Source organism: Euwallacea fornicatus, chromosome 3, assembly GCF_040115645.1.
Source record: "Euwallacea fornicatus isolate EFF26 chromosome 3, ASM4011564v1, whole genome shotgun sequence".
Classification (NCBI taxonomy): Eukaryota; Metazoa; Arthropoda; class Insecta; order Coleoptera; family Curculionidae; genus Euwallacea; species Euwallacea fornicatus.
The window spans coordinates 539,655-558,332 of NC_089543.1; the positions used below are offsets into that span (position 1 = coordinate 539,655).

Genomic DNA, 18,678 nt, shown 5'->3' on the forward strand with positions numbered 1-18,678 from the left:
ATGGTACTAATTTTAATGTGATATTCCGGTAATTGTTTGTAACGTCTATTTTCTCTACGTCATTTTCAAAAAATATTCATTTTATACACAATAAGCTCAAAAAGGTTTAAATAAATTGATTTAAAATTCGTGTGTTTGAGAGATAGAGGCAAATTTCTGCTCATATTGAATGCATCGAATAACCTACATGGCTTAACAAGAGTTAATTTAACAAAAATATAGGTACTGCAGTTGTAAATAATGAATTTGTGAAAAATTAAGTAACCCGCTCAGTTTAATTGAGAATGTAGTATATTTTGTTCTTAAAATTGGTGGGTTAAGTTAACAACAGAAAATGATGACGCATGAAAAATAATCAGAATTTTTCATAGAAATTCGAAAAGATACTAGAAGGAAAGTGTATCCTTAAAAAATTGCTGAAAGCAATCAACACTTGTGTTCGTTCCATGGAAAAAAAATACGAGGTCGAACGGTTTTCCGATATAATTTTCCGCCCCCCTGCTTGAACTAACTAAATTGACTTCATAATCCCATCAATCTGTCTGGATCATTGCAAAGTAAACATGAAAGTAAAAAAAAATGACAAATGAGGAGCATTATGAAAACTTGGAGCGCCCTAACTCATAGTTTTGTTATTAAACTTCAAAATATACAAAACTTGGCTAGGGTCCAGCCTGTCCACTTTCATATAAGATAATTTGTACAATATGTTGTCCGGTTTTGTGTCCACAACAAATCATTTTTATGTACGATGTGTCTGCGGTCGCACATGGCCGTTGTAATTACACTCTTAGTTTGATGTATTAATCGTATATTGTTTTAGGTTCAAAATTACTGTAAAAACTTTAAGTAGAAAAAAATCCCTGAAATTAATATTTAACGACGTTTTAAATCGTGTAACACGTGACTTTTAAATGTAAGGCGCAACTTGCGACTGTAAAAGGGAAATATAGGGATTAAAAGGACAAAGGGAATTAAAAGACCACGGGGCTAGTCGCGTGCCCGTCTCTAAAGGGAATTATAAAGGTCCTCCTCGTTTTAAATCCAATTTGAGGTCCGGTAGGGGTCAGTTTTCTTCACGATTCCCAATCGTGCGGCAAAGATTCAAGATTATAGGGGTGCACCCCGAGTCAATCATAAAATATGGCTAGTTGTTGTATCGATGACATTTCTATGCATTTTAAATTCGCGTGCGCTTTTTTTCGCCCTCCAGTCCGGATCAACCAATATACGTCCATTTACAAAGATTGATCTTTGCTCATAAACATAACCATTTGTCAGATTGTTCCTCCACCAGCCGTTTTTGCGTTTCTTTTTTCCTCTTCACATATGTAAGTAACTTTGTCTTCATGTCTGAATTGACCCTATATACGAATTTTAATTTTAATGGAAGGAAAGCAAAGATAAACGATGGATCCAAGCCCGGGTTTTAATGGTTTATTTCCATTTTAGTGGGGAGTTATAGCGGTAAGCCGGTTATGATTGGAAACCACAATGGAACATTAAAAAGTAGATCTCGAAATGCCCCGTGACCAATGCAGGGATTAACGCGAAATAATGGCAGCGGTAGCAATTTAGGGAGATTTGGGACATAGATTTATACATATAGAGTATGGATCGCTTCTGGGAGGCATTATTGTCATCTTTGTCTTTATAGTTCATTCAGAAAAAGCCCCGTTCTTAAGACTATACTATAAGAGTTGTCTGCTTTCGATTAGAATACACTTCGATCTGATTTTGGAATAATCAAAAGTCATTGCCTAAAGGTTATCGAGGAGGAAAACGGTTTTAACCGGTATATAAAGATTCGAATTCACATGTGAACCGTGCAGAATGAAGTAGGATAAGAATCTGAAAAAACTTAGGGGTGGCTCAGTTCAATATATCGCGTCTTTTATCTTAATTTATTTTGGCTTGTGCCATGATTTTGCTGTCATAAAAGTTAATGAATTATGCAGTGAATCAGGAAGTCGGTGTAAGATTCTAGTCTTGGTGAACGAATTAATTACTTCTGTATTTCATTGGAGCGGAATACGACTTCAATAAAGCTCTTGGAGTTGATGACAAAAGCAAAAAGAATTCCTGAACGTACCAATCGAAAAATCCGATTATGTGGGGAATATCGAATCACAATATTTATCAATTATTCACAAGATTTTCGCCGCTGCGCTGGGAGACGCCTTTTCTCGATTCCCTTGCGAGATGTCGAGGTATGCATTAAGCGGTTTTTTCTTTTATTTTTTCCCATCTCAATGTCGTATTTCATCATTTTTCTCTCCATATTTTTTCCTTAGCTACGCCACGATTTGGCAGATGGCTTCAATGTAGCAATTTCAAAAATAACCAATTCCATAAAATAATACACATTAAATTTTAAAAAGACCGAAGACGTTGATATAGCAGAATTACGGAATAAATAACCCATAAGGCTGAACTTGGAAGCTTAATATATGTAGATGAGCACATAATGTAAGGTTTCGTAAATGAAAGTATTGAGATGTAAATAATAAGGTAGTGTCATTAAATTGTAAATTTAGTGACTTAATAAAGATACCTATCAGGCAAACAAATTAATTTAAACGCTTTGTCTGAGCGATGACAAAATTACCAAAGCAGCACGTACTGGAGAGTGAATTGGGAAATTTTCTAATAAATCTACCTTTGCACATTACAATTAATTCCAATAAGTGACAGTCAAATTACGCCATAAAACTTTTATATGCATAATATAAAAAAAACTACGAATAAATGCATATTATGCATGGATCAAATATCACTGGGTGTATTTAATATGGGAAAAATCCAGGAAAGAATAATTGATTTAAACCAGCATTGGGTTGCATGTTTACATGCAAATAAATTTGTCAGATGGTACATAAATATGACAGACTTGCAACAGAGGTTTCTTTCATGTTCGTTATCTATGGTTTTTACCTTCGATGAATAATTCAATTATATTTAATGCAGTCATTTCGATAAAATGTCTATTATTATTAAGCTTTAATGGCGCGAACTGAATTTGTATCAACTTATTTGGAGATAATCGTATACCTTACGCATTAAACTGGGATTGTTGAATTGTTTTTTGTCTATAATAACAGGTACTTACCGAGCGTTTACTGACGATGGATTGCCCACGTCGTCAACTGTAGGTTTTCTGGAAAAAGTAAACATAAAGTCAGTATAATTTGACCCGTGAATTTTCCACAACATTTTCGTGCAACATGTGATTGCTTATAAATAAAGGCAAACGTCACGTCTTCACGCCAACCCGCCGCGCTTTGGGACAGGACAAATGGAACTAAAGTCCTAAAGGCAAAATTTTCACCCCCTGTACTCTTAATGGTGACAATGTCTCCCCTAAAACGAGACCTAATATGCTCGTTTCAATACTTGCTCCAGAACTTCATACGGGTTATTAAAAGTCTAGAAAATACCATGAAGTCCGTGTAAGGAATCTTACAGATGCCAATTAATATTTATTTCTTTTCCCGTGGATGAACAAAAGCGCAGGTCGGCCTTTTTAAGGAATAATCGGATTGATTACGCACGTGCGCCCGTATTGTTATCTGTAGAAATAACTCAGCTGAGCTAGTTCAATCTGACCATACGGTATATCGAGATGGCGACATCCATTATTCAGCCTTCCTTTCGATTAATTGGCATCAAGAGTTTTTTGCAAGTATACCTTGAAGATTGCTTCGCTTACCCATCGTGAGCTATTGATAAAAAAAAAACGTTGCAAAGTGAAATTTTGTTTTTGCTAAATCGAGTCGAGGGACTTTTCATACCATATCGCGCCGCCAATAAACAGGAATCTAATTAAAAATGGGAATTTTTTTGCGATCGAAAGGCGCCAATCGTGAGCTACAAGTGCTCCGAGGAATGTCATCAAATATGACAACGGACATTCCGTGCTCCTCGTGTGCTGTTTATGAGATATTTAACTGCCCTATAAATCAACACCCTACCGAAAACGCGTGTAATTAAGGGCGAAGTCAATTTACCACCACAAACCCACGATTTTGCTGCGTTGCCATACTTCTTGTCTCATCTTTAGTGTATGATTACAATAAACTTCGGGAAAACAGTGATTTAGCAAATTTTTCATGTGATTTTTTTGTATTAAAATTTAGATTTCTTAACTATCATTTCTACGCGTGGGACATAAATATCTCGTTTTACGAATGAAATTTTTTGCGACAGTTTGTCAATGTTTTTAAAATATATTTTAAGCTTGAGAGGAAATTAATGGACATGATGGTAATTTCTTCGTTTCAGCTGACAAGTTAGAACACGCATTGTAACGAGCGTATTAACGGAATACGTATGTATATTAATAAATTTATAACTTGCGATATTTTTAACGTTGGATAAAAGCCGCCAATGTCATGGAGCTTTCGATGGAACGTAAAGCGACAACTTGGAACTTTGATAGAAAATTTTTTTTTTAGTGATTCGGTAAAGTTGCGATTGTATTAACATTTTTTTGTTCAATTTTAATGCACAATTGATGCTAAATTTATTATTTAAAAACGTATGGCTTGAAGGAAAAGACACCAGCGCCGGTAGAATTCCAAACAACCGTTAACCCTATATATTAAATTTGTAACTTAAAAAATTTTTACTTGAGAAGAAAGTCGTCCCTAACTTATGAAGTTGATGAAATAATCTAGACCAGTTGAGTCAGGTTTCAAAAGCAGCTTCAAATTTTCTAAAAAGTGACTTAACTAACTGTTAAGGGGATTAATACTAAACATAAAATTTTTGAAAAGTTGTATTTGGAGATGGAGAGGGGGGACTATAGAGATTTCGATTAAATATAACTTAAATAAATAGGACTTGGAAGATGCATTGACCTAGAGTTCCGGTTGCAACTTCAAATCTTCTAAGTAATTCTTACAAAATTTGTGACCTAACAAATTGGTAACAATTGGACACCAACCACGCCTACTTTCGATAATATAATTTGAGGACGAATCATGAGCAGATTTTTTCAATATGTGTTAGCAAATTTGTAACTGAGTGAGAAAGAAGTTTTCGATGAGACATAAAGTGACTATAAGGGAATTTGGGAAAAAAACGTTGAGCTGTTGGGTAGGGGTCCAACTGCTGCACCAAATTTCTTAGGTAACGTACGTTTCAAGGATTCGTTTTAAATTCATCACTTGCAAAATATACTAATACACTTACCCACTTGCAGACCCCATTTACCTACTATGCTGCATACATACCTCTATTTTTTTTGTCATTTTCTTCATGACACGAAGACTGGTATTTTTTATTTTTTGTTTGTGAATGAAATTTGGCAACATTGTCCTAAAAGTCCAATCTAAGTTGACGACGAACTTTGTCGTGTTCTTGGGCTAATTAAACGGCTAATGTCGGATTACGTGTGGCCCAACTTTTATGGAGACATGTATAGAAGGGATTATCATTACATTATGGTAAGACAACGCAGTTAATTTCCTCGGGCTCTGAAGACCATACTGTCTAGCAATTTGTGACGTTTTACTGTTATTCCTGGTGATGTAACAGTTGTAAAAATAATTTAACTAATTCAATTTGTACGCGATGCACGATGACATGCAAGTAGAAAAATGGAAAATAGAATTATGAGATATAATGTCGTATGAGATATAGAAAGAGATGCATAGAAATATGTATATGTAATGAAAATGCCTATCAAAACAATATTAATTTGCAATGATTTTTAATTAGAATAGTAGAGTTGGATGTGTGATTTTTTCTATTAATATTCAGTGACTACTAATTCCTAGTTGGAAACAGATTTAAAGTAGAGTTCAAAAATTTCGACGTCTTGTAGGAAATTTTATGACATGTCACAATTTGCCTGTTCGATAAATATTCATTTATTTCTAAGCTTTAGAATGAAGTGAAGTAGTTGTAAAATCATTGAATACTTATTTGGTAGGTATTTGTGAATGAATTTATGAAATATCTTCTACATGTAATTTTTTTGTCACACATGAGACGTTTAAATTTCATTTCATCAGGCGCTGCAGACTATAATATCTGGAATTTGTAACATTTCACTGCTATTTCTCGTGATATATTATAGTACAAATGATTTGACCAATTTTCGTTTTGTGCCGTTTGCCATAAATTGGAATCATAGTATGAGATATAAAGTCGGAGGTCCATCGAAGCGGATATATTAAACAGGGTTAGCACGTGCGTATAAAAACTGAAAAATCTCCGTGACTTAAAAACTGGTAGGGGCTCTGAGGTGAGGTCCAATGCAGCATACCATCGTTCGACTTTAAAAAAGAGTTGGCCTGCCGACCATGCAGAATGGTCGGGCTGCCTCGCCAGATAATATCATATGGACCACCGTTCAATCGATTCTCGAAACAAATACACGACCATATATGTCACTAACCTTCAGCAATCTGCAACTACCAATTATGGTCTAATTGGTTTGGAGAAACAACATTGATTTTCTGCACTTTTATTTATGGCTTTTAATATGTTGATTTAATTGGGCGAGGCGAAACTGCCTATTTAAGTGTGCGTTACTCGCTTTAAGAATCTTCTTTTGATGAGTGCAATTATCCAATAGTAGAGTTAATTTTTTTAAGGGCGAGCTTTAATGGTAGATAAAAGGTTGTAGACGAGCACTGAGCCGGCCATTGGCATCACTTGACAGAAGAAGAAAAGTTCTCGCGAAAAAAGAGGCCATTGTTTCGAAGTTTATATATTTAGTTCCATTTTAGGAAGCAACATAAATTAACCAGACTCAACACCGCTGTTCGTCAGAAGAGTTGCATGCCCGCAACAAGTCCCCTTACCAACGGACACGTTTGTTCAACTCTTTATTGACCGATTTATAGTAAAATCTAAGCAAACTCGCCCTTCAGATCTGTTCTAAGGAGAGATGTTTTATAAATTATCTTGAAATAATCAGGGACCTCGAGGAGATTCTATCAACATTAAATCTAAACCTGTTATGAAATTACCCCACAAGATTGCCCGCCGATTCAGGGTAATTTGGCTGGTAATAGAGGGGACCTGCTATTTAACCCAAAGAGGCGAACAAAAGTTGTGAACCTCAGTCATCACTGTTATTTTGCATTTCTGATTAGTCTTACTAAGAGATAGTACTACAGGCGTTTGTCTTTAAGTTTTATCTGTGAAACTATCAGATATTCCGGTCCTGATGAGGTTTAATGAGGAGATACCGGCAGAAGGGCCGCCGCATGCGACCGAAACGGCAATGGTCTGAGGACTTTTTGCCATCAATGGGCCGCGCGAGTGCAGACTACTAAAAACGAATTCATACCAAACATATTTCCAATCGATTAGGAACCCCGCAAGAATATTTCAGAGACAAAAAATCAAGTTTTCGACACTTGGCGGACAGTAGGGTCAATACCGCCAAAAAAACGCCGCTGAATTAAACCAGAAAACTATCCGCTGCGCAATTTTGTACAGTTTTTATTGGTTTTGCAGGAATATGCATTATGCTTAACTGATGCAGTCTGGTGCAGGACAGTGTGACAAAAATAAAAACTCGATTGACCAGTGGCTTCTTGGTAGCACAAATCGATCGAACTCGCGGTCTCCGAACAAACCATTAAAACAAAATCAATAAGAGATCGATGGTCGTCGACGAATCTTTAAGAAAAGACGGCTATGTTGGTGCCCATTCGATTCTGGGACAAATTTTCTTGTTGTACTTCGGAGATAGATAAAAAATATGAAATTTCAAGAACAATAATGCGGAATTAAAATTTACTCGTTTTGTTTTCCACAATTCACTGAGAAAAACTGTGAAATTTTAATTAAATATACTTCGTCCCAAAAATTTGCAGTGTTTTGACATTATTATACCGTATTTCGTTTCATCAACTTTCCCGAACCTTTTTCCATAAAACATTATTTATAAAACATTTAGAGTTCAATCAGTCTTTTCACTTAAAGTAAAATTTAGCAATCTCAATTCTCAGTTTTTTACATGCAGTTTTCCTGCATCTATGAGCGTTGATTAAGTCTTTTGCTAGTTGTCATCAAGCATCCGAAAAACAGATAATAGCTAACAAGTGGATCCATGGCGTCCCTCTGATATTTGAGTTTTTTTTATGATTGCCCTTTATTATACCTATTGAGGATTCTGCCTTAGCTGTAATGTGAATAGATTGCATAAAATATTGGTCAGGCAGTTGCAGGAAGTCAATGCTGCTTTTCGTACTTGAGAAGGATACAACTAGTCCTAAATGCTATCACGCTCCTTGTCTAGTTAGTCCACTTACCTGTCAGTCCAGCATAAAGTGTCGTCTCGATACCTGTAAAAAAGTAAAAATCAATGTTAAAATTACGCACTGAAAACGTTAGTATTTAGATTTTATACATCGTATCTACTTCGCATTGCCCTTTTGACCACCCAAGCACAACCCTTGCTACCTTGCGACAGATCCGCCACCGTATACTTCTACCAGAAACAAGCAGTGCATCATCCATATGATAGATGTGGTGACGTTAAGCGAGGCCTCATATGTAAATTCTAACGTATTTATTCGAAATAGTAGGATTCAAATTATATTTTATAGGGTCGTTATTTAATTAATGAAAAAGTGAACAAGGGCCTTAGAGGCGGCTTGCCTGGCAAAACATGAGATTTCAATTAAAGGACTCTTTAAATTACGAGGCCAGCTCAACATTTATAAAAGGTACCGATTATGTCTGTCAAGAACCATTACCAAGCACGCAAGCGCCACTGATCGTACTTTATTTATGACATTGTCCACAAATGTGACACAAGTGTTGTAGAATAACGTGGCATTTATTTTAAGTACCTGTAGGTACTGGGTATAATTATCGAACCTAATTATCTTAATTTCGTTTCAGACTCAAAAGGAGATTATCAACATCGACAGTAGTGTAGTACTTCGCGCAAACGATTGTTCGGCTTGCAAAGACAACTCATTTTTCTAACTTGGAGAAACGACTTTTTATTTGAAAACAACCGAAGACAGTACTAGAGGAAAAAGTTTGAACCGTCGGCAAGCAAGGGTAAGTTCATAGAGACCTGCTGTCACTAACTGCTACCAGACTTGACCATCTTTGGTCCGAGGTGATTAAGAAGACATTCAGTCAAGAAACATTGCTCGGCCTTATTTTATTTTTGCCAACCGCCGCAAAAAATACCCTTTCATGTTCGCTTTCATGTGCGCTGCTTTGTCTTGGTGTATTTCTACTTCTAAACTTTCCATGTAAAACACAAGACTTTCTAAGAATAAAAATTTACATGGCATTCAGTCGGGTTCACAAAAGGAGCCCTAACTTGTTGGGTCGAATTGACGTCTATTGACGGACAACGTACGACCGGTAGGACGTAATGTTTATACCATCCTCTCGTTTATTCAAACCATGCGATAAATAAATTTGGTCGACAATGAGACTGGCGCATTTCTTTCAATTTCAACGTCGATCTTTGTGGGGCTTGCTTAAAATGGTCGTATGAAGCTACTGCGACGATCAAGGAAGATAAGTTACCTATAATACATGTCTAATTGTTTCTTCTCTATAATTACATTCCTTGGATTTGTTAGGTATTATCTATAGGAAAAAGTATTTACAGTAGCAGAATAAAGCTCGTCTCATCTGTTCTTGGTTCGGTGCTATCCATGCAAATTTTCCTGTATATCACGTTTGTGACAAAAGTATGAACCAAATAGTCTTGAGAAATTATTAATCACAATAGGAATATTTACTTTTTACAATTCAGTGGTTTGAGTAGCAACGAAGGCTACTCAGATCAAAGACCGTTGGATTTGGGTTTGGTTAATTATAGGGTAATAGTTGTTTTTGGGTCAGATGCCCATTTATATTCCTGAACGGATGAGGCACAAAGCAGCTATCACCTTGTAGTTTTTTGGCTCCAATTGTATATTATACTGCGTGACATAGGCAACAGAAAACACTCCGTAAAAATTATTTTATTTAAATAATTTTTGGTATGCCTGCTTCTTACGGTAAAAAAAAAATAATTATTTGTCGGTACTGCACGTTGTCATACATTCCTGTACACATCTAGGCATGGAGTTCATGAGGTGATTAATGTCCTTTTGAGGGATCTCATTCCAGGCTAACTGGATAGTAAGACATAGCGTCGCTAGGGTTTGCGAAGGATGGAGTAAATTATGCAACCTTCTACCTACAATATTTCATACATTTTCAATCGGTGGGAGGTCTGGAAATGGTAGTGACCAAGATAGCAAATTGATTGCATTTTGTTGAAAGAAATCCATAGTCACATGTAGTCCTGCATTGTTCTTGCTGGAAAACTGGATTAACAAGAGTTTCCAGATAAGACACAAGATGTGGTTCCAAAGATTTCTTGGATGAATCTGCCTTCCAATGCCAATTACTGCCACTAATGAAAAGTAAAGGTCACCTGCTACCATATGCGATAGCACCCCAACAGTCAAATGGACACGCCTCTGTATTGAAAACTGACGATCCAGTCTTCCACCCCGTCTTCTTCTTACTCTTACCCGATCACCATACATACCCAAACAAACTCTGGATTCGTCACTAAATTAATATTATCTCGTTCTAGATTATAATGTATCCGTTCACTGCACCACTGCCCTCGATTTTGACAATGACTTGAGGTGAGGTGTAACACAAGATGGGAACGGTAGGAAATCAATCCAAAACTTCCTTTCCGGCGATAAATGGTTAGAATCCCAATGAGCCCTTCATATTCATCAAACTACTGATCCGCCAGCGTCCTCGACGAGACGAATCTATCTCTTAGGACGATAATTCGAAGGCGGTGATCTTGACATTCTGTAGTTCTTTCGGATCGTCCAGTACTTCTGCCTCTGATTGTATGCTCTTCTTGGAACCATACCTGACTCAGTTCAATCTAGTGGCGAGTTCCCTAAATGACCGACCAGCCACTCGTAGACCCACTATTCGTTCTGTCTGAAAGTGGCTCAATTGATGAAAATTTCGCTGCATTCTGCGTCTAGGCATATTTAATTCATCTAAACGCACTTTCTAAATACGCTAGACGTCAATAAATGACATTTTGCAATAATATTGTTGATATTTTATTTCAATTTTTATAGTAAAAAAAATCTAAAATTCCTGATAACTCGTAAATACATTGATAAGTATGGCTGAATATTTAATCGTTTTTTGTGCTATATACAAACATGCATACCAAAACTTATTTAAATAAAATAATTTTTACAGGGCGTTCTCTTTTCTATGTCACGCAGTATTATTAAAACTGTACAGGGTGTGCCATTTTCGTTGTAACCGTGGGCTATCTCGGATATTAACAAAGATAAAGAGATGCGGTTTTCGCGAACCTGTGTCACTTTTTAGCGAAACTAATAATGACGTTAACAGAATTGATCCTGCTATCTTAGTTTTTGCACTACAGGGCGTTTCTGAAAATATTGTATTATGGAACCCCCCCTATAGTTGGAATATGTGTTAAGTTATTGAAAATGTATAAACGGTGTCGGATAGAGATTGTAACGAAGAATCCAGTGGCATACTCAGATTTTATTTATAATTCTTAGTTTTCGAGATATGGACCAAACTTATGTTTTTTTTTTAATAGGACACCCTGTATATTTTTACTTATTTTGATTTCCCTAATTTTCCCTATTCCAAAGGTTCTAAACTTGATATGGTTATTTCAAATAATAATGTCAATAATTGACATTTTCTGAAAGAAGATAGTTTCTAGAGGCGGCCATATATAAAACAAAATAATTAGTGACAATTATAATTGTCAATAATTATATTAATAGTTAATATCTAATCAACAATATTAATCATAAAAGGGCTCAACGTATAATTTTATTTTTAGAACGTGAATATATCTCTAACAATAACAAATTTACCATTTATATGATTAGTTTACGCATTGCTATAGAGGAAGCTTTCCAATACCTAGAAAGACACCCGGTAATAGTTTTAAACTCCTTAAACATAATATCCAAACTATGTCAAAAATGTTTAGATGAGAATGGAAATCAGTTTGAACATTGCTTTAATTTACATTATTATGCAGTTAAAGAAAAATGGTAAATTTGTTATTGTTAGAGATATATACACGTTCTAAAAATAAAATTATACGTTGAGCCCTTTTATGATTAATATTGTTGATTAGATATTAACTATTAATATAATTATTGACAATTATAATTGTCACTAATTATTTTGTTTTATATATGGCCGCCTCTAGAAACTATCTTCTTTCAGAAAATGTCAATTATTGACATTATTATTTGAAATAACCATATCAAGTTTAGAACCTTTGGAATAGGGAAAATTAGGGAAATCAAAATAAGTAAAAATATACAGGGTGTCCTATTAAAAAAAAAACATAAGTTTGGTCCATATCTCGAAAACTAAGAATTATAAATAAAATCTGAGTATGCCACTGGATTCTTCGTTACAATCTCTATCCGACACCGTTTATACATTTTCAATAACTTAACACATATTCCAACTACAGGGGGGGTCCCATAATACAATATTTTCAGAAACGCCCTGTAGTGCAAAAACTAAGATAGCAGGATCAATTCTGTTAACGTCATCATTAGTTTCACTAAAAAGTGACACAGGTTCGCGAAAACCGCATCTCTTTATCTTTGTTAATATCCGAGATAGCCCACGGTTACAACGAAAATGGGACACCCTGTACATTAAACGTAGAAAGTAAAAATATAATATTTTTTTCGTTACGAAAAACATAATAATAAATAATGTAAAAAGCGTAATTAAAGCAAACGCTTTTACGTAATCGTTACAAGATTTCGACTGGTGAAATATCGAAAAAATTCTTTGCCATCAAAAGGTCAGAAATTGACTGTTTGCAACACTAGTAATGGATTCGGTTCTGTTTCACAGTTTTGTGTTTGTATTTAACTACTAAAATGGCAATAAAAACCTTTGTCTTAATCATGAAACTAGCTGTTTTATATGATGTCGCTACGACTTTTATATCCTGTTAACTCAAGTTTGTCATACAGTTTTCTAACGTACGCATGTATTAAGAATAAGGTGCAATATGATTTATTTCGCGTCACGAAAACGTGAATTTTTGTATTTACTTTTGCTCTCTAATTTTTTGCACATGTTTTTTGAATTCTCAATAATGTGATATGGGGTTGCCCGGTTTATGTTGCACCTCTGTTTCTTCACCAATCACAAGGTTTAGCAACATCAAAACTCAACTAGTGTCCTGCCTCGACAAGCAGTCATTTGGGTCACTGATCCATGGGAATCTGTTATCTCTCGGGTTTCCAAAAAAAACTAGCACAGTCCACATCCAAACAAACTTAATGAACATGAGTAATTACAAGGACGATTAATGTTTAACATGTCTGCCGGGTCATTTGAAGCGGAAAATGTCATGAGAACCCACGTATTATGTCCGGACATGTTCACGTAACCTCTGACTTTACGTTTGTCGGTACCACCTGAGATACCCGGCTTCTCGGAAGAAGTTCATTCTTCGGCAATCTCTCGCTTATGTGAGGATGCTATTTTATAACAGTACAGTACAGTTTTATAGTTCTTGGTGATTTTTCATTTTTGTAAAATCAATGCGAATGAGGTGATAACGTAAAAGGTGACAATGGCGAGTTTAAACTTTATGTATATTGCCGTCTATTTGTAGTATAAATTGGATATTACGTTTAGATTTGCCGAGTGGCTGTTATAAATCATGTCGAACTGTCTCCGAAGTTGACATTGATGGACTGTACCCGGCCTGGCTGCATTTACATTTCGTATTCAGCGTTTGTCCTGTACTCTCGCCGTTTTTGTGTGTTTTAGGGCGCTCGAAAGGACACACAATTTTTCATCTCCAACAATTAGATTAAAAGTAAGTTGACTGCAAAGCCTCCATCTCGAAACGCACGCGGCTCTCGTTACTGCCAAAAATGCCCATTCTCCGTCCTATATAAGATCCGTAATGTATTCCACCACAAAAGTACAATTTATGTAATGGAAAAAACTCGTTACTCGCTTTTTATGATCCGGAGGACAGTTTTCTTTGTTACACGTTCTTTAAAAATGTATTTCTTACATTGCCTCATCTCGTTCCCCTCGAAAGGTTTGCTCAGTCCCCAAGTTTCAATCATCGCCACTTTAATAAACTAATTGGGGCCGAAAGTAGATAAAGTGAACATAAAGTCATCATCCAAAGAGTCTAATTTATCGAAGAAACACGGGAACGAAGTAATATCCACAACGAAGCAAATAAGAGCTTAAGCCTGAGTGATGGGGAAATAATCGCCGATTGTTTGCATTGCACAATTTCCCATCAAGTGACGTGTATGCGGAAATTGGTGCCAATCTCAGGGGAAACGGGCCATGTAGGGCCGCGATTAGGTATCTATGGCACAAAAGAACTTCCCGGGCAGATTTAATAAAGTAGGTGCCGTCTTCGATGGTCCGATATGTACTCCTTGATCGCAGATTGCTTTTTATTTACACGACCAAAGCAGGGGGGAATTCAATTTATTTTTGACCCTTTTGGGTTTTTGGAATTTGACACATAAAATATCTAATATCCCTAATAAAGAAGATTTTGCAAAAAAGCCAACAAAGTTATTTTTTCACAATTATAAGATAATAATTTTGAAGTACATCATCATTTTAAGCAATCTTTAGGGTATTTCATAAAAACCACATGTCCATAGTTGGTTTGGCTTGATTTTTTTACAATGATGACAAAAAACTAGTTTGATCAGTTTAATTTTGTTTAAAAAAAAGCCGCATCAACTACGGAAGTTTTTTAATTCTATCTTGGAGATTGTCGGCATTGAGAAAATTTTAATCTATAAAATTTTTTCGCTGGAAAGTTATTTTTTGCCAACTACAAAATTTCGGTGAAGCCAGCATGTGACTTGTGCATTTATGTTTCAAGCAGTTAGGACATAGTATCGTACACACTCCATCTGTATTATCTTAATTTAAAAACGCAGTGACGTTCATCTTACCCATAGCGCCAAAACTGGAATTCATTCGGTACGGACCTAGGCCCGTTGGACCTATTATCATGCATAGTCTGACTTTAGATTTTCCTCAAGTTTTCGCAATGAACATTCTTGTTGCGCCCTTTTGAGTCTCCGTTTCCTTCTTTCTACACGCCGATTCCACTCTAACGACGCCTCCAGTTGAGTGTTGCGTTGTCAAGTTTAATTGAAATAAGAAAGAAAGAGAGAAAGAGAGGGAGAGAGAGATTTTTTGCGATGAAGAAAATTTATAAAAAACTTTTTGTAAGTTGACTAGTTAATTTGCAGGTGGAAGTCGAAGTACCAGATATTGATAATGATGTGTGGATATTGCCTACATTCGAAATACATAAAGATAAATTAATTTCGTTGACAAAATACTTTGAATCAATAATCATGACTACCTCCGTAGGAATACGCTATAATACACGTTTGTATAATATAAATTCCAAACGTGGGGTAAAACTTTATTTTGAAGAAATGGCAACAGGGGCTGTTTCAAGTTTCAGGATTATTAACCACGGTCGGATGACCATATTCACTCGAATTGTCGGTTGGTTAACTTTTTGGGCCCTTCGGGCGATCGAAATAGCCTAAACATTACTTTTGCACTTTATCGCACCTCCGTGGGGATAGTCGGTTGAGCGGTTTGTCGAGGGCTGCAGTCATAATTCTGTTTGATGTAGACGTTTAATAAATAATGACATCTTAATTTTAGTCGCTTGGTCGAGACGCGTCAATATGAAGAAAGATGCCCAAGGCGAGCGGTATTTAAACTAATGTATTTGTCCACGTCAAACATTAGTCGCTATACTAATAAAATAAAACACATAGCACCTGTTTCTGGCGGGGTCAGTCCTTTTTACATCTTATTTGACCGCCTCTCTTTGCTTTATACTGGGTGTCCAAAAGACGACGGCCAACCTTAAGCCGAGTTGGCACGGGTAGTGAACCGCGATCGTGAACCACGCTTTCGTGGGGTACGCCTCGTGTGAACAGTACGTTCGCGAAAGAAGAATCAAAACGAAAGACGCCACGATCTCGAATTCGGGTATCAAACGTGTTAGATATTTTTTGCCTGTCCCAATCGTTGAGCGGTAATCAACGCGAGTGGGCTACGCATGAGTGACTCTTCAAAATTTCATAAGTGCAACTTAAACATTTTCGGAGCGTTATAGGTAACGAACCTTCGCTACGGGGCCCTAGAAATGAGGGATATAAAAAAAGGGACACTCGTACTGCAGAAGCGAGTAGAATCGCAAAGGCACTAAATTTGCCAAATTTCGCAGCCGCTCTCGTAAATAATAAATTTAAAAATTTATGGAGCTCGCACGCGCAAGGGCTAAGAAAAAATAAGTGGACATGTACAAAGTGGTGCTTCCACTGAAGCTATAAATGTGTCAAAAATTGTATTATGTTCCGACAAGCGAAGCAAGTTCTTAAAATCATCCGGACCTAGTCCTTGTAAAAATAGTTCTTTGGCAATGAATTGCGTAGCTCCGGATATCTTGCGCTTCGCAAGCCACTTCCTCGTCCACCGTCTGCGCCATCTTCTGGTGTTTTCAATCATCCCAATAGTACCATGGTGTGATAAAAGATAATGTCCTAAGATCTGGCACGTCACGGCACTAGCTTCTAGTGCACTCCTAGAAGTAGCCATGTTCAGGACTGGCTAAACTCACGACCTGTGTAAACGGTTTATGACTCGTGGATTATTTTCTTATTTAACGGATGGTAATTGGATGCTTTCGTGCCCCACGAAAGAGTGATTCACGATCGTGGTTCACTACCCGTATCAACGCGGTTTTAGATTCAAATTTAGCTTATTATTTAAGAAAACGTTTAGCAGTAAAAGAACAAAAACATCGCAATAAAGTATGGTGGTAATACTTCGAAACCAGTAGCAAAAGCGGTACGATATACGTACCTAGATAACGTCCATTAGTACTAATTGGTATCGGACGTATAATATTTTCCGCACAATCAGTTCGCGTGATGATTCTCGCTCTCTCGGCGCGTTCCACTAACAACAGTAGCCCTGGTTTTTAGCAGGTACCTACTCATCGCGTGAGAGAGACGATCTGCAGTGATTTATTATGACTATATTTTAAGTAGACTAGTTAAACGACTTTTATAGCATCGATTCCTTTGAAAAAATCCATACCATGTAACTAATGATGCATTTAATCGGGAATTGTTCGTAGTATTAGTACCTAGCACTCATAAATTAGACACCTTCTTTTTTAGGAGGTGTCGGACCATAAAACTCACCTCTTGCATTGGCATTATAAGAGGTACTACATCGATGAAACGAGCATAGAACACCACTAGGAATGTGATTTACTGGTGCCACGCAGCAGCTTGAAAATACCTCAGGTACGTTTGATGTTTTTCGTTTGAATTAAACGCGCGATCTCTAAATGAGTCAAACTCAATGAACGTTTAACAAAGAAAGGGCCAAATGCTCATCATAGAGTCATTAGGCAAGATCGAGAGGACGTCGGTGATCGGTAATCTAAGGCCGTTACCAGCACATGTCCGCGACAAGTTTGCGACGAACGCCAGTTCCAGACACATGTTACGTTTTGGGATTGGTTTTATGTCGTTTACATGACACGTAGGGCCTTTACATTCCACCCTGTCAACTGTATTTTAATCCCTAAGCGATTACGAATGACTCCTCCTGATTAGTTTTTTTTTTTTGATCGACTATAAAAAAAAGTTTATGACACTGCACAACTTAAACCGAAAAAAGTCAACCGAGAGGCAGAAATAAAGAAAAACTTTAAAAACGAATTAACTTTTTTATTGGGTGGCAAATGAGCGGAACGCTCGGGGATTTGTAATAAGGGCGCATTTTTGGCGCGAGCCCCTCTGCAGCCCCATTGTCAAGTGCCTTAAACATAATACTTTTCGAAGGGAAGAATGAGGCCCTTTCAAGGCGGATACCCTCGGAACGAGCATGTAAAATAGGCTTTATTATAAGAAAGTTCCCATTTAAGACCAAATGACGGAAAATTCAAGGCGTCACGCAGTAGGCGCGCCTCGATAAATCAATCGACTGATACCGACATTATCGATCAGCATCGTGATGCTTCAGGTAGAACAATGATGACTTTTTCCGAGTTTAGCGTAAGTAAATTAGGTCTAATTGCAAATGAAACTTTTTCCCACACAGTATTACCATGATGTGGTTAGACAACAAGTTCTGCTTCTAGTCATCCATAAACCAGCGTGTTCAGATTTATATTTCGTGAAGCCAAGCGAAAAATTGTATTTAAATTGACCTGAAAAAGTTACGTTTTTATTCTTATTACCAGGTTTTTACTATAAGTCCAGGATAGCAGGGTGCGACTAAAATAGAGGTGCACCCCGTTAATGTATTTTGTGGGGCAAATTTGAACCGTCTAGGTAAAAGCACGGCAGCACAATGTGTCCGAATGAAGATGGTTTGTCCCAATTCAGTGAGATTTTTTTGGAACATCCTATAGTATTAAATTACAGATTCATTTCCTTGGGTGAAATAGTTTAAATTAAGAATTAAACGCTATTGTATCGCAATGAATTGGGTGGATCCGTAACATTTAATGTAAAGCGCCTATAAGTTACGCCCCGTTATACCTATGATATCACGAGGGAATGTCCTCCACGGTATTTTCCTGAA

General features: G+C 36.7%; 1 protein-coding gene across 3 annotated transcripts in view; it reads right to left on the reverse strand.

Moving 5' to 3' along the window:
• The window catches only part of trh (trachealess), a 70,721-nt gene that overhangs the window by 44,134 nt on the left and 7,909 nt on the right, over window positions 1-18,678 (reverse strand). For all 3 annotated transcript variants that reach the window (XM_066301949.1, XM_066301948.1, XM_066301947.1), the window contains exons 2-3: window positions 8,274-8,306; window positions 3,110-3,157 (exon numbers count right to left, since the gene is read on the reverse strand). In XM_066301949.1, coding sequence (XP_066158046.1) covers window positions 3,110-3,157; window positions 8,274-8,306 — 81 coding nt within the window. The remainder of the gene's footprint in view (window positions 1-3,109; window positions 3,158-8,273; window positions 8,307-18,678) is intronic.